At 41.1% G+C, this 21,435-nt stretch overlaps 1 protein-coding gene across 2 annotated transcripts in view; it reads left to right on the top strand.

The window, feature by feature from the left end:
- The first annotated feature begins 8,212 nt into the window (after positions 1-8,212).
- The window catches only part of Paip2 (poly(A) binding protein interacting protein 2), a 19,358-nt gene continuing 6,135 nt past the window's right edge, over positions 8,213-21,435 (top strand). Inside the window, exons 1-3 of one of the 2 annotated variants that reach the window (XM_074076909.1) lie at positions 8,231-8,369; positions 9,679-9,751; positions 21,271-21,434. In XM_074076909.1, the coding sequence (XP_073933010.1) occupies positions 21,297-21,434 (138 nt within the window). In that variant the 5' untranslated portion in view covers positions 8,231-8,369; positions 9,679-9,751; positions 21,271-21,296. Of the gene's footprint in view, positions 8,370-9,678; positions 9,752-21,270; position 21,435 lie in introns of both variants that reach the window. The other variant, XM_020183134.2, reaches the window with a different exon arrangement.

The following is a 21,435-nucleotide window of genomic DNA, read 5'->3' as shown; positions in this document are numbered from 1 at the left end:
CTCTTTTTTTTGTGTTGTGTACTTTTCAAGATAGGGTCTCAAGTTTAAAAGCTTTGCTTCAGCTAGCTTTGAATTTGAATCTTTCCTATCACTGTAGTTAGGATTACAGGCATGAGCCAGTGGAGCCTGGCTCCTTGTCTGATTTTAAGGTGATGAGATAGGTTATCATGGGGTACTTCTCAGGTGCTGGTGGCCCAAAAAGGGTGGAAACTTGTTTTCTTTGCTTAGCATTGTTCACAGCAAACTTTCTGCAAGTTAAAAATTGCCAGAAGGGTGGGTGCTGGTGGCTCATTTCTGTAATCCTAGCTACTCAAGAGGCAGAAATCAAGATCATGGTTTGAAGCCAGCCTGGGCAAATAGTTCCCTAGACCCTATCTCAAAAAGACCCATCACAAAAAAGGGCTGGTGAAGTAATTCAAAGTGTAGGCCCTAAGTTCAGACCTCAGTACAACAAGGAAAAAAAATCACCAAAAAGAGCTCATGTAATGGAAATCTGCAAAAACACTGCAGCACAATTTTTTAGGTCACAGAGAAATGTTTAGTATTTCACTTTTTTTTTTTTTTTTTAAGTTTTATGACTATGTTTGTTATTCTTGACCAGGGGCTATACTAATCTATCATTCCACTTTTTGTTTATGTGCTGCCAATGTGAGCCCAATAGTCTGCCTTTTGAGATAATGCACGATAGATGCCGTTGTTTTGTGCACTTTGTTGGTTTCCATTTTCTGTAGTATATGGCTATTGGAACTGAAAGCTCAGGTATCCAGTGGTTGAGTTTGAGATTGTATTCTGAAGCAGTACCTGGGAGCTGATTGTTAAGTCAGCTGGACTTGGAGGACCTTTCCCCCGACTGGATAGGTAGCTCAGTTGTAAAGTACTTGCCTTAAGTTCAACACATATGATAGTGTGAATTCTATCTAGAATCAGTATATAATATGTATTAACATGGAGACGCAGCCAGTACTAGTAGCACCTGTCTACTTGGGAGGTAGAGACCAGGAGGATAATTTATCACGGCCAGCCCAGACAAATAGTTTGCAAGACCCTATCTCAAAAATACCTAACATGGGGCTAGGATGTAACTCAGTGGTAGAGCTCTTTTTTTTTTTTGGTACTGTGGCTTGAACTCAGGGCCTTCACCTTGAGCCACTCCACCAGCCCAATTTTTTAGGGTAAAGTTTATCGAGATGGTCATGAGAACTATTTACCTGGGCTGGCTTCAAAATGCAATCCTCCTGATCTCTGCCTCCTGAGTAGCTAGGATTACAGGCATGAGCCACCAGCGCCGTCTAGTAGAGCTCTAGTCTAGCAAGAGTGAGGCTCTTGAGTTCAAACCACAGTACTGCAAAAAAAACCCACAAATCTTTCTGGACCCTTTCCCAGAATTCTAATTAGCTAGGGCTTGGGATGGATCATGATAATTTATTTGCATGTTAAACAAGTTTCCAGGTGGTGATGGTATAAAGAATAGAGATCTCAGAATTACTGCTTTACCTATAACTGAAGTATTTGTGCTTTGAAGTTATGCCTAAAATGATTACTATTGTCTGTAGTATGAGTTCTAATAAAGCTGTAAGTACTGAAAAATAATTGCCGTTTAGGGGCCCATCCAGTGCAAAGCTTGCCATGCCTTCAGCCTCAGAGCATTAAAAACATATGAGACAGACTTTCAACCCCTACAACTTTCCCCCCACACAGCCATTTCTGGGAGAATGTGCAGTCAGAAATCTCAAGGTGAGTAGGATAGAACATAAGATTTCAGGGGTTTGCTATTTTGCCAAATACAGGTTTCCTTTTTACTTTATTATGCAGCACTGTGTGTGCTTGAGTTGGGTATTGTACCATATTCTCACTTCTGCAAAGTACATGCTGTACCGCTAAACTACATTAGCCATGCACAGTGATTTTTATAAAAGAATATGTTAACACAAAAGGATTTACCTTTGTATTTCTAGCTTCACCTTTGCTTGAACTTTCAAGAAAAGCCTCAGAAGTTTATAATACACAGATTTAAGGACTCTCTAAACCAAATATGCATATGAAAATCATGTGAAAGTGGAACCTTTTAAAGAAAAGTGCAACTGGTGCCAGTGGCTCAAACCTGTAATCCCAGCTACTGAGGAGGCAGAGATCATTCGAAACTAGCCCTGGACAAATACTTCACGAGACCCTATCTTCTAAAAACCCACCACAAAAAAGGGCAAGTGGAGTGGCTCAAAGTTTGGGCCCTGAGTTCAAACCTCAGTGCCGTTTAAAAAAAGTGCAGCGTGTCGGGTGTATTCAAGTCAAATTATCTCCCAATCATAGCAGGATGTATATACTTCAGTTGAAAATTACTGTTACTAGAGGTTTAAATTACTGGTATTAGAGGTCTAATGATCTTTGACAACATGGTACTATGCTTTACATGACAGGATTTATGAGTTGCTTCTAAGCAGCAAGAGCCCTACGAGCAGGTGTTTTATTTTGCCTTGTGGTTTTGGGGATGGAACCCAGGGTCTCAAGTCGTACTTTGGGGGGGAAGGTGCAGTACTATAAGGCATTGAGCTTACTGGATAGGTGTCCTACCACCTGAGCCATACTTCCTGTTTTTTGTTCGTTTTGTGGTACTGGGGTTTGAACTCGGGGCCTCACACTTGTTAAGTAGGTGCTCACTTGAGCCACTGTGCCAGCCCTTTTTGTGTTGGGTATTTTCAAGATACGGCCTCCCAAGCTTTGCCTGGGCTGGTTTCTAACAATCCTCCCAAGTAGCTAGGATTACAGGTGTGAGCCACCAGTGCCCATCTAGTCCTACTTTTGACTAGGACAAAATGGTCTTCATGTTTCATTTTTTGCCCCTCCCTGCTTACCAAAAACAAAGTAAATTCCTCATTGCCCAACTTTAATGTGGTTGAGAAATCAGAAATGGTGGCTTTTCACTAATACCTAATTTGGAGTATTTGACATGGGAAATTAGCCTGACACGTTGGCAAGCACTTTATAAATCCTGATTAACTCAGGAGGCTGATTTGAAGGCAGCTTGGGCAACATAGTGAAATCCTGTCTCTAAATTGAAGATTTTTTTTTTCTTCCGTATGAGTTAGCTAGAAATATAAAATGGCAATTAGAGCTGGTGGTTCATGCCTATAATCTTAGCTACTTGGGAGATAGATTGGGAGAATCTTGGTTCAAGGCCAGCCTGGGCAAAAAGTTCATGCGCTCCCATCTCTTAAAATAACCAGGTCAAAAATTGACCGAAGGTGTGGATCAAGTGGTACAGCATATGCCTGGCTAAGTTTGAAGCCTTGAGTTTAAACCCCAGTTACACAAGCACAAAAAGACAATTTGTTCTTTCTTGACAACTACTTAGTTCTATATGAGCTGCTATATATAAGTTCATTATGAGCTACTCTTAGGAGGCCATGTGTTTCTGTAAAGAGAAACTGGGAGCCAGGCACTGGTGGGTGGCTCAGGTCTATTAACTATTTGGGAGGTAAGATTGGGAGGATCATGGTTTGAGGGTGCCCAGGCAAATAGTTCATGACCATCTCCAAAAACAGCCAGAGCAAAATGGGTTGTAGGTGTGGCTCAAGCAGCAGAGTGCCTGCTTTGCAAGTGTGAAGCCTTGAGTTCAAACTCCAGTCCCACAAAAAAAAAAAAAATACCCTGGACTAGAAATGTTGCTATGTTACTGCTTTTGTGTAGCATGTGCAAGGCTCAGCATTTGAAAACTTTTTTTGTTCCTTTTTTGGTGGTACTGGGTTTGAACTCTGGTCCTCACACTTACCAGGCAGGCGCTTTCCCACTCGAGGTACTCTGCCGGTCTTTTTTTGTGTTGAATATTTTCACGATAGGCTCTCAGGATCTATTTGCCTGGAGCTGGCTTTGAATTGAGATCCTCATGATCGCTGCCTCCTGAGTAGCAAGGGTTACATATGTGAGCCACTGGTGTCCAGCTGAAAGCTTTCTAAGTTGTGCTGTTGAGAGAGCCTGTGGTAAGGGTTGTGGCTTAAATGATTATTGATGTAATGGATTGTGGGGCTGTAAAGGTAATCTAACTCATTTTCTTAATTGTGGTAACTGCTCACAAGTGGTAAGTGTATCTGACTCATCTTTTATTTTTTTGGTGGTACTGGGGTTTGAACTCAGGACCTCATGCTTGCTAGGCAGGCACTCTACTACTTGAGCCATTCCACCCACCTGACCCATTCTTATTTTAAGGAGCAGCTGAGCCGCACAAAACCAGCAAGAATGGGCATGGCCCATGTTGTCGAAGACTTGCTCCTGCTTTCTAGTGTTAGCGTATCTGTAGGCACATATCACTACTCTGCAAAACCTTTACCTATTCCAACTACTATATAGTTTTGACCCTTTTTAAAAGTCAGGATAGTTTTAAATTTCACTAAAAAGTTTTTCTAGTAAAAACCCTAGGTCTTCAAGCATAGGATAGTACTGGCACATAGTAAGCATTCAAAAAGTGTTTATTCTTTTTTGAGGGTTTCTTTTGTTTTGGTGGGACTGGAGTTTGAACTCAGTGCTTCATGCTTGCATAAGAGGCACTCTACTGCTTGAGGCACGCCAGCCTCAAAAATGTGTTGAAGAGTGATGGCTCATGCCTGTAATTCTAGCTACTCAAGAGGCAGGCAGAGATCAGGAGAATCTCAGTTTGAAGCTAGCTCCAGGCAAATAGTTCCTGAGACCCTGTCTGGAAAAAAAAAGTATCACAAAAAATGGCTGGTGGAGTAGCTCAAGAGGTAAGAAGGCCTGCCTTAGCAAGTGTGAGGCCCTGAGTTCAAACCCCACTGCCACCATAAAAAAAAAGAAAATGTTGATAGCCAGGCATGATGACACACTTGCAACCTTTGCACTGGGGAGGCAAAGGCAGAGGATCACTAATTCACAGTCAGCTTAGGTCACGTATTGAGACCTTGTCTCAAAAAAATAACAATAGTAATAATGGCATCCTCTCAGCTATTGGTTTGAACACTTTCCCTCACAGTACCAGGACTTTGTTTAACACTCGGTAATGGGATCGTACAATCTCTGCGCAACTTCCACATGAAACAAGCATAGGGATAAGGCTATTACCAAGTTATTACAAGAACCTGTGTTAGACTTTATTTGGGATGTTAGTGAATTTTCCCCCGGTTATAAATGAAATTCAAGCTTTCATAAAATTTGGACAATATGATTCAGAAAGTAGTAAATTTCTCAAAATATGACCACCTAGATATGGTGCCAGGAAGGTGAGTAGCTTTGTGGTAGAGCACTTTATATGCATGCAGGAGGCCAGGTTTTAATCTCCAGCATCACACACACACACACACATCCACTTCAATTCGGAGGCTAAGGCAGGAGAATGGAGTATATATGACCAAGCCTGAGCTACACAGTGAGACCCTGTCTCAACAAAAAATGAAAATCCATTTTGGTAACCATTGTATCAGATACTTGGCATTTATAGGCATGCAGGCATGTTTACATATATAATAGAAAATTATAATGGTGTTTTGCAGCTTTTTTTTTTTTTAAGCGAAGATCTTCATTATTTAACTCAGGCTGGCCTTAGACTTGCTATGTAGGCCTGGCCTTAAACTCACAATCCTGCCTTAGCCTCCCGAGATCTAGATTGCAGATGTAACCACCGTCCTTGACTGCAACCTGCTTAAAACAAAGGAGAAGAAAAAACAACATATATAGCATGAATCTGACTGGTAGAATGGCTCAAATAGTGGAGCATCTTTCTAGCAAGCACAAGGGCCTGAGTTCAAATTCCAGTACCACCAAAAAGTATCATTCAATATCAATGGATAGGGTTTTTTTGTTTGTTTTTTGCATTACTGGGGCTTGAACTCAGGGCCTTCACCTTGAGCCACTCCACCAGCCCTATTTTTGTGAAGGATTTTTCAAGATAGGATCTAGTGAACTATTTCCCCAGGCTGGCTTTGAAGCATGTTCTTCCTGATCTCTGCCTCCTGATTAGCTATCAATGGATGTATCTTTGTAATTATAATAACAAATGTTTGATTTTACTGACACCATATTTTAACCAATTCCCTATCAATAGGCTTTTAAGGGTTTTTTGGTTATAACATAGCTATGAATATACTTACATACCTACATGTCTTTACATATGTACAGTATCTTTGGATAACTTCCTATGCGGAGTATTTGGTTCAGAAATTATACTTTTTCACATATTAGTAAGAATGAGAGAGGTCTGTAGGAAGTTGGTAATGGTCAGTGGGAGCCTAATTGTAGCCATTTTGATGACTACAATTATTTACAAGGTTTACCATGCTCATCTGATTCTTATTTCAACCTCAAACTTAAGGTAGGTTGTTGCTATATGCACAAAACAGGTAAATTTCTCTAGTACTTTTAAACCAGCTCTCTCTTAATCCCATTGTAGTGTCCTCATCAGCAAACTTGTTAGCCTTTAGTCTCTAATAGTGTTTTTCATTCACAAGTCACCACCACTGCCATCCAAGTAAAGCATCACTATTTGGGGGAAAGATACGATTGCTGGTGGTGGAACTGAGGACTTCATGCATGATAGATGCTCTACACTGAGCTACACCCTCAGCTAGTATCACTATCTTGAAACCCGTTTTACAAGTAACCAGTGTGCGCAGAGGATGCCAAGGGAAAACAACTCATCAAGCTTTCTCAACCACTGTGATGTAGAAATTGACATGAGAACCCTCTAGAGGCCAATGGCTCATACCTGCAATCCTAGTCACTGAAATCAGGAGGATTTAGGCCAGCCCAGACAGTTTGTGAGACACCCCCCCATCTCCAAAATAACCAGAACAAAATGAACTGGAGGTGTGGCTCAAGTGGTAGAGTGCCTGGTTTGCAAGGGGGAAGCCCTGAGTTCAAACCTCAGTTCCACAAAAAAAGTAGAATTAGCATAGGACTTTGAGTGATTCACATGAATATAAACCAGGATTTAGCAAGTATTTTTCAGTATTACTGTCAAAGTTGTTTGTGTTACTAAGTAACAAGTTCAGTTATTGCATGATTAACTTTTTCTTCTTTGAGATAGTCTTGCCTTGTAGCTCAGGCTGATATGAAACTTATGATTCTCCTACCTTGACTTTCAGAAAGCTGGGATTACAGATTGTAGCAATAGGCCTGGCTTTCATGATTAGCTTTTTTTTGGGGGGGGGCAGTACTGGGATTTGAACCGGGGGGTGGGGGGAGGAGTCTTCATGCTTATTAGGCAGGTGCTCTACCACTTGGGTCACTCCACCAGCCCTTTTTTGTGATGAATAGTTTTAATACAGGGTCTTTTGTTGCCGGTGATGGTTTTGAAATGCAATCCTCCTTTGCCCGGGCTGGCATCGAACTGTGATCCTCCTGATTGATCTCTGCCTCCTGAGGATTACAAGGATGGGCCACAGGTGCCTGGCAAAAAAAAGTAATTCTTTCCATTTATTTCCCAGTTGCTCCTTTCCCTTCCCCAGAGGAAAGAAAGAAATCATCGGTTTGTATGTCCTTTTCCAAATATAATTAGTGCGTCCATATTTGAACAACCAGATTTTTTGCACATGCACTCTTTACCTTGCTAGTGTTGCTAGAAATATATTTTGAAGCTTGTCGATGATAGCAAGGAAGAATGGGTAAGAATAACATACAGGGCCAGTGCACTAAAGGACTTGGAAATTCCCGAGGCTTTCTATCCCGTCTAGACAAGGATACTTCCTGTCTTAAATAACAGGTGCCACCTGGGCACCTGTTGGGTATTTTGCAAAGTATTTGTGTCCCTAAACATGCTTGTAAATCAGTTAACATGCTTCTGAATTTCTGTTATGTTCCTGTGTCATGAGAAATATGACATTGGTGTATGGCACTTAGTGTAACATAACATATAAATTACATATATGTTATATAACATATATAACACTGTATATTTAGTGCGTATGTCCGTGTGACTGTTCCTTTGTGGTATCAGCATGTGTTTTAGGTCTGTAGGAGTGTGTATCCTTGCATCTTTGTTTCCAGGTCAGCCATTCACTACATCCCAGCATTCTGAAAGGATGGGGACACCCCCACACCCTCCTCACACAGAGAACGCGACAATGTAAGTATAACCCGTAGTCCGCCGACATGCCGGAAGCAAACGTGTGCGGCTTAGGACACCAAAAGACTTTTAGAGTCACTGGTTCTCTCTTGCGCACTCTAGTGGCCCAGGAGGGCAGCGCTGGCAGAACGAGAGGGCGGGGCCAGCGGCGGAAGTGAAGTCACTTCCGGGCTGGGTGTTTGTTTGGACTGGAGAAGGGAGGCGGCGGGCGAGGCGCACGTCGAGCGGGGGAGCGGCGCTGCCTGTGGAGATCCGCGGAGGCCGACAGGATTCGTTGGCTGCCGTCCCCGCTGCCGTGCACTGGGTGAGGGGGTCACCTCGGGCGGAGCAACGAGAAGGGTGCGGCGGTCGAGGGGCAGCTCCTCGGGGACGGCTGAGGGGCCTGTGGGTCCCTCAGTTTGTTGCCTATTGAGTGCCGTGGGACCCCCCCCCCATAATTCCTTGCCTGTTTCCTTCAGCCTGAGGGATAAGCTCAGAGTTTTTTCTTTCCTGAGAAATGGCCGTTGCTTTTTTCTCATTGTCATTACTTATGATTTGGATCTCGGCAACCCTCTATCCGGGTCCTTGGTGACGCGCGAGGGCTGCCGGGATAGCACTTTCTTGCGTCTCTCAGCCCTCTGTCTTTTCTGCCCCTGCTGGGTACCCTCTCCCTACCCCCCCGCCCCCACTGCCGCCTCGGCAACAAAGCTCATTGTTTCTCCGCACTTTACGCCTGCGCGTCGCCACACGCAACCCGTACTTGCTGCGCGTGCGCGCTCTTGCTGAGGCTTGGGTGGGGAAGGAGAGAGGGGCGAGGGGGACTGGCGGACCGGTGTTGTCCTAGGATAGGAGAGCACTCCGTAACCATCGAAGGGCCTGTATCGTTCTGATCCTTTTTCCCTATTTCTTCTTCATCCCTGTCCCTTGTTTTAAATTTCGTTGTTCCCCATGCTCCACAAAGGGCCTTTGTCTGCGGGTACTGGGAATCCTTACTTCAGGAGGCTTTAAGCTAGATGAACTTCAGTAATATATGCTTACTCTCCTTTCCCACCCCTATCACCAAGAAAAAGGATGGGGACTTGTGATGAAGTTAGTTTTAAAAACATTTGTTGCAGCAGCTAACAGTAATTTTCTAATGAATACTAAAAGTTACCTTATCCGCCTCCTTTTGTCGTCTTGCTTTCCTTAATTTTACAGCCCCATAACCTCACAGAAACCCCAAACTCTAGAAAGGATTTGGCTTCCACTTTGCCTCGGAGGTCTAATATAGCTGACAGCCTTTGAAGTTTATTTCAACAGAATACAGTCCTGTTTTGTGTGTTCTGGATCATCTTTTCTTGTACCGTGGTGGCATTGTTTTTCACAAGTTTCAGTTTAGCAGTTGTCGATTTGCATTTTCATTAAATAGTCTATGAAATTTCATTGGCTGTGGGTTGTGTTTGCAAACAGGAGAAGGGTTTCTAATGATTTTTAATGAGATTCCCCGGATTTGCTGTTTGGTGGTTCTGTTTTCGGTTTGTGAAAGCATATTTGAGACAATCTTCATTATTGTGACCCAAAACACAACTGTCTCTCATAACTCACAAAATGGGTAACGTTCCAAAAAATTATAGCCTGTTTATTTGTTTCTTTAGGGGATGGGGGGAATGGCGACTCACTGTAATGGTTAAAGGCTGTGCATATTGCTCCTTGAGAACTCAAATTGAGGTAGGTAATTTCCATCTTTGGGACAGTAAGTTTATAGCAGGCTTTTTCTTGAATAAGCAGTAAGCCTTATTTAAGTTTATCCCTTGGACTGGATGTGTTGCTCAAGCAGTAGAGCTCCTGCTTTGTAAGTATGAAGCCCCAAGTTCAACCTCACTTGTACAAAAAAACAAATTTATCCCGTTATGTCCCCAGAGAATGGTGCTCTGTTTTATGGAAAATTATTTGTAAAACGTCCACTACTAGCAGAGCAATTTAGTAGATATTGTGGGATATTAAAGAAGGTAATGTAGTTTAATATTTGGTGCTTTTACGTCTCTCTAATTCACAAAATATTCCTTATGAGAACAAGTTCTTGCTCATTTTGAAATTGAGAAAATAGCTTTAAGAGATTTTTACTTAGTAAATAGGTAGCATTTAGAAATGCCAGGCATTGTTATAAGCGCTTTTACAGATAGTAACTATTTAATCCTCAACATCTGTAAGAGGTAGACACTACTGTAATATGAAGCAAAAAATGAGGAACATAAAGTAACTTGGTGCTAATAAGAGCTAGAATTCAAATCCAAGTAGTCCAGAGGGCATATGCTCTTAACCATTATATTGTGTGCTGCTTGTGATTTAATGACATGTCCAGGTTCCCTGAAGATGTTTAGTGGCATAAGTGGGATTTGAACCTAGTTTTTCTGACTGTGGTCCAAGATTAATGTGCCTTTTGTGATGAAGGCAGATCCATTAATAATTTACATTGTTACAGTGTAAGGTTCAGTTGTAATAATTTTTTCTTAAAAATTTTTTTTTTAATGCGGTACTGGGTTTGAACTCAGGGCTTCACACTTGCTAGGCAGGTGCTCTATGTGAGCCACTTCACCAGCTCTTAAATAAGGCAGTGCTGTCTAGGAAAACAGGCATTAACCATGTGTGGCTGTTGAAAGCTTAAAATAAGGTTAGTGCAACTAAAGACTGAATTTCAGTTGATTTAAATGGCTAACTGTAGCTAATGGCTACCATAATGGTTGGCACAAGTTTAAGTTGCCTCTGCTTATTTTTATATCAGACTGTATTTGGTAAGATGATATTTCTGATGTGTTTGAGCTTTTAACAGTAATGATAGAAAAGAATCATCTTTGTCACTCTGTAGGGCAGATTAGGGTTATAGCCTTTGATTGGAATTTCTCTATAACATTGTTTCATTCCTAGAGGTAGGGGACTGGTGATTTTTACCTTGTATCTTTCTCTAGAGACTTAGTTGTTCTAAATGATTACTATATATCAAGGCAGATCATTCTAATTGTTTTATGCCAGGTAATCTACCTAGGTACTTTTATTATTACCCATGTTACACTTTAGGAAACTGAGACTCAGGTTAAGTAACTTACTTATCCATATTATCCACAGTTATGCAGCTAATAAAGCACCCTGGTTCCAGCAACCATGGGGTTTTTTTTTTGTTTTCTTTTTTTTTCCTTTTTTTTTTTGGTTGGTACTGGCGTTTGAATTCAGGGCCTCATGACTGCTAGCAGGTGCTCTACCACTTGAGCCACTCCACCAGCCCCGTTTTATGTTGTATATTTTCAAGATAGGTTGAACTATTTGCTCCAGCTGGCTTTGAATGTGATCGTCGGATCCTCCTGGTCTCTGCCTCCCAAGTATTGAGGATTATGGATGTGAGCCACCACCGGCTCTTCTTTTTCTTTTGGGGGGGAGGCATGGTGCTAAGGTTTGAACTGCTTACATGTCTCCAACCCTGTCATCCTGTGTATGTGTGTCTCTGTGTAACTGGGAGCCAAATAGATAAACAACTAAGGTGCAGGAGTCACAGTGGTTCAAAGTAAAGACTAAGGGAGTGAGAAAAAGTGATCTATGAAGGTAAATTAATGAAAGAAACAGAATTTGAATTTTCATGAACAATTCTTAAGAAATCAAGCTCAGGAAGAACGATTGTAACATCTAAATGCTATTTTGGTTTCTTTTTCTTTTTTTTTTTTCCCCCCTCCTTGGTACTGGGGTTTGAACTCAGGGCTTTGAACTGCAGTCCTCCTGAACTCTGCCTCCTGAGTAGCTAGGATTACAGGCATGAGCCACCAGTGCCCAGCTTAGCTGTCATCTTAAGCAGGATGTTTACATAGGAAAGAAAATTGGTTTTCTTCAACAGTGAAAGTTGGAATAATTTAATATAGATTGACTGAAAAAGCATAGCAGTCTTTAAGAATTCTGTCCCATCTAAAATTTTTATTCAAATATGAAGGCAAAAGACATTTTGGAACATGTAGTAGAAATACATATCCTCAGGCAACTTTTGAAGAAATATCCTATTTAAATTAAAGATACCAAGTTAGGGGAAGAGAATATAAGAAATAATGATAAAAGTTAGGCATGGTGGTTCATGCTTGTAAGCCCAGGTACTTGTGAGGCAAGGCCATAGAATCCCCAAGCCAGCCTGAGCTATAGAGTAAGAGGCTATCTCAAAACAAAACAAAACAAAAAAGATGGATAGAGATGGGAATGGTGGCATGTATCTGCCAAAATAGCAAGGCCCCATCAAAACAATATAAAAAAGAAATCAGGCAGTCACTGGTGGCTCATGCCTCTAATCCTACTATTTGAGAGGCTGAGATCAAAGGAGCTAAGTTAGAGGCCAGCCCTGGGCAAATAGTTCATGAGACCCCAATCTCCAAAATAACCAGAGCAAAATGGACTAGAGGCATGGCTCAAGCGGTAGAGTGAGAAGTCCTGAGTTCAAACCCTAGTTCAAAAAAAAAAAAAAAAAGAAAAGAAAAGCAGTGATAAACATTGAATCTGGTAAAAATATAAATGATCATGTGAATTGTAAAGTATTCAATTTAAAAATTCTTTTAAAAGATACGTACCAAGCCAGGCATGGTAGTACATGCCTGTAAGCCCAGGCCACTCCACCAGCCCTTTTTTGTGAAGGGATTTTTCGAGATAGGGTCTCAAGGAACTATTTTGCACAGGCTGGCTTCGAACCACGATCCTCCTGATCGCTGCTAGGATTACAGGCATGAGCCACTGGTGCCTGGCAACCTCCATGATTTCTGATGGAGAATCAGCTACCCCAGTCTCTTCTGGAACTCCCATTAAATGCATAAGTTGACACAATTCATGGTGTCACAGGCCTCTGATATTCATTGTCTCTTTCTGGTCCATAGACTGAGTGATTTCAATTGATTTGTTTTTATGTTGGTGATTTTTTTTTCTCCCTTGTCAAATCTGCTGTTGAAGTCCTGTAGTAATTTTTCATTTTCATTGGTTTTTCAACTCCAGAATTGTTTCCTTATAAAACTTGTCTCTCTGGGACTGGTGGCATGTCTTAAGTAATAGAGCACCCACCTAACAAGCATGAAGTCCTGAGTTCAGATCCCAGTACTGCCAAAGTGAAACAGCTTCCTTTAGTTCTTTGTACATGGCTTCTTTTAGTCAAACACAGGACCTTGCACATGCTAGTCAAGCACACTTGACTATAACATTGAGTTATAGCCTCATATTTGGGTTTTGTTTTTGACACAGGACAGGGTATCAGTATGTAACCAGGATAACCTTGAACTCACTGTGTAGTTTGGTCAGATCTTGAACTCATGATCCTTCTGCTTTAGCCTCCAGAGTGAGAGTTCAGGGATTGCAGAAGTGTGTCACCACACCTGGTGGCTTTAGTTCTTTGAACATAGTTAAAATACTTGACTAGACCAGGCACCAGTGGCTCATGCCTATAATCCTAGCTACTTGGGAGGCAGAGATCAGGAGAATTGCTACTCGAAACCAGCCTGGGCAAGTAGTTCTCCCTATCTCAGAAACATCCAATGCAAAAAAAGTGGCTCAAGTAGTAGAGCACCTGCCTAGCAAGCATGATGCCCTGAACTCAAACCCCAGTACCACAAATATATACATACATAGTTTTTGTCTAATAAGTCCAATGCCTACCTTCCTTTAGAACATTTTCTTTGTATGGGTCATACTTTCTTATTTCTTTGTATTCCTCAATATTTTGTTGCAGATGACTTTGTTTTTTTGTTTTGGGGCATCATGCTTACAAAGCAGGTGCTCTGTCACTTGAGCCACACCTCCAACCCGTGTTTTATCCATTGTTTACTCCAACCGTTATTACTACACATTTACCTTTAACTGTGTTCAACAAATGTGTGCATACTGTCACTTAACCACTATAGCAAACCCTAAGCCAATCCTTTAAGAAGGAGCACCGAGATAAGTCAAAACATAATTTTTGTAAATAATACCCATATTGCTCCCCTCCACCCTGTATTAGGAACACAGGATATTGTCTTCAAGGCTGCCATCATCCTTGGAAGTGGGGAATGATGGCACTGGATTTAAAAAAAAAAAAAAAAAAGAATTCAGTCTCGGGCTGGAGATGTGGCTGCACCTGCCTAGCAAGCTTGGCTCTGAGTTCAGACCCCAGTGCTACAAAAAAACAAAAAAAACCCTTTAGAATTCAACTGTTTTTCCTTCATTAAGCACTTCCCTGATGGTTAGAAGCTTTTTTTTTCTCCATACACTCTACCACCAAGCCACACCATCAGCCTTTGTATAAGCTTTTGATTCCAGAGTTCCACTTTTTTTGTTGTTGTTATTTATTCTTTTTGTGGTACTGGGGTTTGAACTCAGGGCCTATAATTTGAGCACTCTTCCAGCCCTTTGTTGTGATGGGTTTTTTTAGCTAGATCTCACCAACTATTTTCCTGGGCTGGCTTTGAACTGTGTGAGCCATCCAGCTCAGACTTCCACTTTAAAAGTAGCTTGTAGCTGGGTGTTGGTGGTAGCTGGGTGTTGGTGGCTCACACCTTTAATCCTAGCTACTCAGAAGGCAGAGATCAGGATTATCTTGGTTTAAAGTCAGCCTGGGCAAATAGTTTGGGAAGACCCTATCTTGAAAACATCTAATACAAAAAGGGACTGGCAGAGTGGCTCAAGTGGTAGAGGACCTGCCTAGTCAGTACAAGGCTCTGAGTTCAGACCTCAGTACTGCAATAAATAAATAAACAAAAGAAGGAAGGAAGGATAGAAAAGAGAAAGTTCTCCAAAACAGCAGAAAGTGAACTGCCAATACAAGGTACTTTTTTCTCTCTCTCTCCTTCCTTCCCCCCTCCCTCTTTCCTTCCCTCCCTCTTTTAGTATACCAAAATTTGAGTGTTTTGCATGTAATACTGTGAATTGATTGCCTTAGAAAGCTGTAAACTAGTTAAACTTAATAGTATAAAGATAAGTAACTTTGCCAGGTGCTGGTGCTTTACCCCTAATGCTAGCTACTTGGGAGACTGAGATTGGGAACAGTTTACCAAGATAATCAGAGCAAAATGGCAAAATGAACTGGAGGTGTGGTTCACAGGGTAGAGCACCTGTTTTTGCAAGCCTGAGTTCAAACCTCAGTCCCACCAAAAAAAAGAAAAAAAAAAAAGTAACTTTAAACAGCCATAATATAAGTGGTTTTGGTTTTGGTTTTTGTTTTCTTGCATGACTGCAGCACTAGTCACAGTAGCCAAGCTGTGCAATCATCCTAGGTATCCATCAACAGATAAATGAATAAGGAAAAATGTGGTACATACATACACACAGCCATAAAGAACAACAAAATTCTGTTTATAGAAAAATGGGTGAAGCTGGAGATCATTATGTTAAGCAAAAAACAAAACATGTAGCTCATTATTTCTCTCATATGCAGAATCTAGATTAAACAAATGAAAAGCAAACAAAAATAAAGATGTGAATATAAAAGGGGAGGTGTTTGGGAGGTGAAACAGTATGAGGGAGGAGGGGAAAAAAGGAGTCAGTGATGGGGGTAAATAGGATCTTAGTGTATTATCTGCATGTATGAAAATAAAATGATGAAACCATTAAAAATTGTGGAAAATAAGAGAAGATGGAGGATAAGAGAGAATATGTGTTTTGCACATATTGCATCCCAAGTGCAATTTTCCAGGGGGGTGGGGGGGCTAGTTAGGCACTCTACCACTTGAGTCACTTCTCCAGCCCTGTTTTATGTTACCTATTTTTGAGATAGGGTCTCGAGAACTATTAGGGCTGGATTGGAACTGCAGTCCTCTTGATCTCTGCCTCCAGGTAGCTAGGATGGCAGGCATGAGCCACTAGTGTCTAGCTTAATACAAACTACCTTAAAGACAGAACAGAACTTTTTTTTTTTTTTTTTTTTTTTTTTTGGTGGGACTGGGGTTTGAACTCTGGGCTTTGAGCTTGCAAAGCAGATACTCTACCCTTGAGCCACAGGTGCGTGTTTTAGAGTCATGCTGCCTTGACCTAAATTTTAACTCCATTGTTTATTAGATGTGTAACATGGAACAAGTTACTTAAGACTTAAATTTCCATATCATTGAAATGAGTTTGGTCATAATACCTCTATGCATAGGACTTGTTGAGTATGAAAGATATAATGGTTGTCGTTGTTTGATCCTTTTGTTTTCTGGACTTTTTGTTGTTTTTATGAGATGGTTTCCCTACGAAGCCCAGGCCGGCCTGGATCTTGAAATTTGGAGCCTCTGGAGCACTGGGATTAGGGCTCTGCACCACTACAATCAGCTGTTTTTAAAGTTTGGTTAGTTCCCTGCCACCACCCCGTACTGGGGCTTGACTTAGGGCTTACACCTTGAGCCACTCCAACAGCCCTTTTTTGTGATGGGCTTCAAGGTAGGATCTCTCAAACTGTTTGCCCAGGTTGGCTTTGAACCTCAGTCCTCCTGATCTCTGCGTCCAGAGGAGCTAGTATTATAGGCGTGAGCCACCGGTACCCGGCCTGATTTATTTTTTTATTTTTTTGTCGGTTCAGTGACTCAGGCTTACTGTTTTTAGGTAGGTGCTTTACCACTTGAGCCACTCTGCCAGCTGTTTTAAAGTTCTTACTATTACGGTATGTGTATGTACTTTCTGGGGAAAGATTAATAAATAATAACAGAACTTACCTTTGGGAAAAGAATTGAGTGAAGAATATATTTGATGGTAGGAATGGAGTCAGTCATCTTTTTCACTCATGTTATCTTTCAGAATTGGAAATGTACAACTAAAGGACTAGCATTGAAAGAACACATGCAGGAGCGGGGATGAGGGAGAATGATATAGGGTGAATCTAGTCAAGATACATTTTAAGCCTATATGGAAATGTCACAACCAACCCCCCTGTACAACTAATAATATATGTTAATACAAATGTAAGAAGCACCAGTGGGCTGGGGAGATGACTCAAGTGGTAGGCACTGAGTTTCACCCTCAGTACTGCCAAAATAAAAAACCACACTAGGACTGGAGTTGGTAGAGCTCTTGCTTTGCAAGCACAAAGCCCTGAATTCAGACCCCAGCGTGTGTCTGTCTGTCTCTCGCGCTCTCTCTCCCTCTCTCTCTCTCTCTCTCTCTCTCTCTCTCTCTCTCTCTCTCTCTCACACACACACACACACACACACAGAATACATGGTGGACAAGAGCTAGGGATGTAGCCCTGTGGTAGTGCTTGCTTAGCTTATATGCTTCCCTAGCACCACCAAAAAAAGTGCATTTATATATATTATGCAATATATATATATATATGTACATATATATCATACAAACTGAAGCATGTTTGAGTGTAAGACAGAAGTATTTCTGCATATATATATATATCACACAAATTTACTATCAACATTCATCCCAATTCCAGTTGAATATTGACCTTATAATCTGTGCTAAACTTCATTTTTTTCTATTTTTAAATAAAAATGTAAGTGGTGTATCCAGTATTTCTTAATACTGTGGTCTTCTGAAAGATAGGATTTAATGGGTATAAGTCCAGATAGAATAAAAGTTGGGAAAATAATAAGGCTGTCATAAAGAATAAGGTATCTTTGAACATAGCTTATTGGTTGATTCAGATGCAGATGCAGTAAAGTTCCATTCAGTTCCAAAACAGGATCAAAGCCTGCTATTTATAGTGTTTGAAGAAAATCTAAAATGTAATTTGTTTAAAGATGTGCAGATAAGTGTTTGGTAACCTGACATAAAGGATTGAGTAATTTTCTTTAAAGGAACTCATTACTATTTAGTCAAAATTTGTTATCAAAATAGTTTTATTTCACCCAGATTTAATAAGTAAAAATATCAGATATCTCTTGTCTGCTTTCTGACTTGTATGCTTTTACAATGCTTCGGTTTCTAACCCAAGTCATGGTTTCTTTCTCCTGACACCCTAGCACACACCTCTCAGTCTGTCTGTCTTTCATATACATATAACAACTAGGCCAGACAGTTCCAGTAATTTTTAGTTGAGAATCACTTAGCAAAATTTTGATCACCATGATGATATTAGTGTTTAGTATTGAGAGAAAATAACACGTATGCTGGATGTGGGATAGGACCCTTCATATTACATGAACAGATACCCTAGTAAGTGTAAGTCCATAAAATTAAGGGGCTAGGCAACACACACAGAACAGGTCTCTCCTCTGAACCTTACTCTAAGAGGGGGGAAAAAATTCTAGTAGGAAATTTAAAATATTTTTGGTGGCTCTGGGGTTTGAACTCAGGGCCTCATACTTGCTAGGCAAGTGCTTTTACACCTTGAGCCACTCCACCAGCCTGAGATTTTAGTTTTGATATTAATTGATAACTTTGGGATAGTATACCTCAACAGGTTTTTTGGACTGGAGTTTGAACCCAGCTTCAGGCTCACAAAGCAGTTGCTCTACTACTTGAGCCACACCTCCCATCTTTTTGTGTGTGTGTGGTACTGGGGTTTGAAATCAGGGCCTACACCTTGAGCCACTTCACCAGCCCTTTTTTGTGTTGTGTGTTTTTGAGATAGGGTCTCAGGAACTGTACCTGGGTTGGCTTTGAACCACAATCTTTCTGATCTCTGCCTCTTGAGTAGCTAGGATTACAGGCCACTGGTGCTTGGCCTCTTGTCCATTTTGCTCTGGTTATTTTGGAGATGGGGCCTCATGAACTATTTGCCCAGGCTGACCTTGAATCTTGATCTCCCAAATCTCAGCCTCCCAAGTAGCTAGGATTATAGGCGTCAGCCACAGCGCCCAGCTCTCCAGGCTTTGTAAACTCTGCCCTCATATTAGGTATACTGTTTCCTTTCTTTGGTACAAGTTGCACTACTGCTTGAATTTGTGTACAAGTGACTCTTAAAGTTCTTTAGTACTTTTTTTTTTCAGTGCTATAAACTACAAAGGGTCAGGCACAGTGACTCACACCTGTAATCCTAGCTATTTGGTGGAATTTGGGAGGATTATAGTCTGAGGCCAGCCTAGGAAAAAAGTCCTAGAAACCCAATCTCAACCAATAAAAAGCTGGGCATAGTAGCAGGTGCTTGTCATCCCAGCTACACAGGAAGTGGAAGTTGGAGTATCACAGTCCAGGCCAGCCCAGGCATAAAATAGAGACTCTATCTCAAAAATAACTAAAGCAAAAAGATGTGGGGGGCATGGCTCAAGTGGTAGAACACCTGCCTGGCCAAAAAAAAAAGAGAGGGAAAATAGGTAAATAAACTAGGAAATATACAAAAAAATGTATTAATGAGGAAGGATGAGTGAATCCAATACTTAGCCCTGACCCATGCTCTTCAGAAAGGTAGGGTCCAGGGAAGTAGAATACAATTGACCTTTTTTTTTTTTTTTTTTTTCACCTTGGTGAGACCAGGGTTTGAACTAAAGGCTTTGTGCTAAAGCAAGTACTCTACTGCTGGAGCCACACCTCCAGTCCACTTTCGTTCTAGTTATTTTGGAGATAGGATTTCACAAACTATTAACCCTGGCTGTCCTAGAACTTCAGTTTTCCAGATCTCAGACTCCCAAGTAGCTAGGATTACAGGCGTGAGCCATCAGTGTCTGGCTGATACATAAATCTATTTTTAGTAATTTCAAACTTAATGACTTGGTAGAATATTAGTGAATCCTTCATACTTTAATTTTTAATTTTTTTTTTTTTTGGTGGTACTGGGGATGGAGCACCACTGCCTTAAAGCATTCTACCACTGAGCTACATCCCCAGCCCCATCTTTAATTTATTTTTTTTTTTTTTGGCAGTACTGGAGCTTGAACTCAGGGCCTTCGCCTTGAGCCACTCCACCAGCCCTATTTTTGTGAAGTGTTTTTCAAGATAGGGTCTGGCGAATTATTTGCCCCAGGCTGGCTTCTCCTGAGCAGCTAGGATTACAGGTAGCGTGAGCCACCAGTGCCTGGCCCTATCTTTAATTTTTAGATGTAATCAACTAGCTTATGCTATTGCATAGATTGAAGAAACCAAGACCTACTATATTTGACACTACTTTTAGTTACATAAAAAGAGATTTGATGCCTGAAACACTGTATATTAGGGAGATCCAGACATAGCAGAACTCAGCTAGATCTAGAGAAAAAAACACAGTGGGAACTTCCAGAAAGATCCAGAGGCTGGGGCTGAGGAATTCAGAGGTTACTAAAAGTTTGTTTTTACTTTCTATCTCTGGACTTAACTAACATCAGTTATAAAAAACATTTGCTTTAAACCCCAATAAGATCAAAAAAAAAAAAAGAGTTTGCTTTTTATCACTTCATGATGACTAAATATTTCAGAGCAGACTTGGTGGGGAGGGTACTGGGGTTTGAACCCAGGGCTTTGTGCTTGCAAAGCAGGCACTCTTATCAATTGAACCACACCTCTAGTCCAGTCAATTTTGCTGTGGTTATTTTGGAAATGGGGTCTTGATAAAAATTTTCCCCAGCTGGCTTTGAACCACAGTGCACTGGATCTTAACTTCCCGGGTATCTAGGATTGTAGGTACGAGCTATAAGTTCCTGCTTTTTGCTTGGTTTTTTTGTTTTGTTTCATGCTTGCTAGGCAGGTCCTCTACCACTTGAGCCATTCCACCAGCCCTTTTTGGTGTTGGGTATTTTCAAGATTGGGTCTTGCGAACTATTTGCCGGCGATAGCTTCAGACCTCAATCCTCCTGATCTCTACCTCTTGAGTAGTTAGGATTACTGATATGAGCTACCAGCACTGGCTCATGCTTGGTTTTTAAAGCAGGGGATGTCAAATGTAAAATAAAATGGATGGTTTGAAGATTCCACGTAAGCAATTGACTACCTTCATTTACTATTATCCGAAAACATGTTGGCCTCAGTTTTTTTTTTTTTTTTGGCGGGGGGTGAAAGGGAAGAGGGTACTGGGGATTGAGCCCAGAGCCTTGTGTATGCTAGGCAAGCACCCTTCTGGATCCCCAGCCTTCTCCTCAGCTATTACTTAAACATTAAAAGCATTTGGGAAAAAAATAGGAAACTTCTCAATTACTTAACTTATGTGCATCTAAAACCTTACCATAGGTAAGGTTTACACACCCTGTAAACCCTTACCATGATGCTGCTGAAAGAATGGATTAGTGGAGTGGCTCAAGTGGTAGCATGCCTGCCTAGCAAGCACAAGGGTCTGAGCTCAAAGCCCAGTACCACCCAAAAAAAAAAACTAAATTGTTAATTTAATTAATTTAACTGATTGACTAAATTAACTGTATTGTTCTACTTTTAAGGTTAAAAACGACAACTAACGCCAACCATGAAAGATCCAAGTCGCAGCAGTACTAGCCCAAGCATCATCAATGAAGATGTGATTATTAATGGTCATTCTCATGAAGATGACAATCCATTCGCAGAGTACATGTGGATGGAAAATGAAGAGGAATTCAACAGACAAG

Source organism: Castor canadensis, chromosome 6, assembly GCF_047511655.1.
Source record: "Castor canadensis chromosome 6, mCasCan1.hap1v2, whole genome shotgun sequence".
In the NCBI taxonomy this organism is placed as follows: domain Eukaryota; kingdom Metazoa; phylum Chordata; class Mammalia; order Rodentia; family Castoridae; genus Castor; species Castor canadensis.
This window is presented reverse-complemented; position numbering and strand designations above follow the sequence as displayed.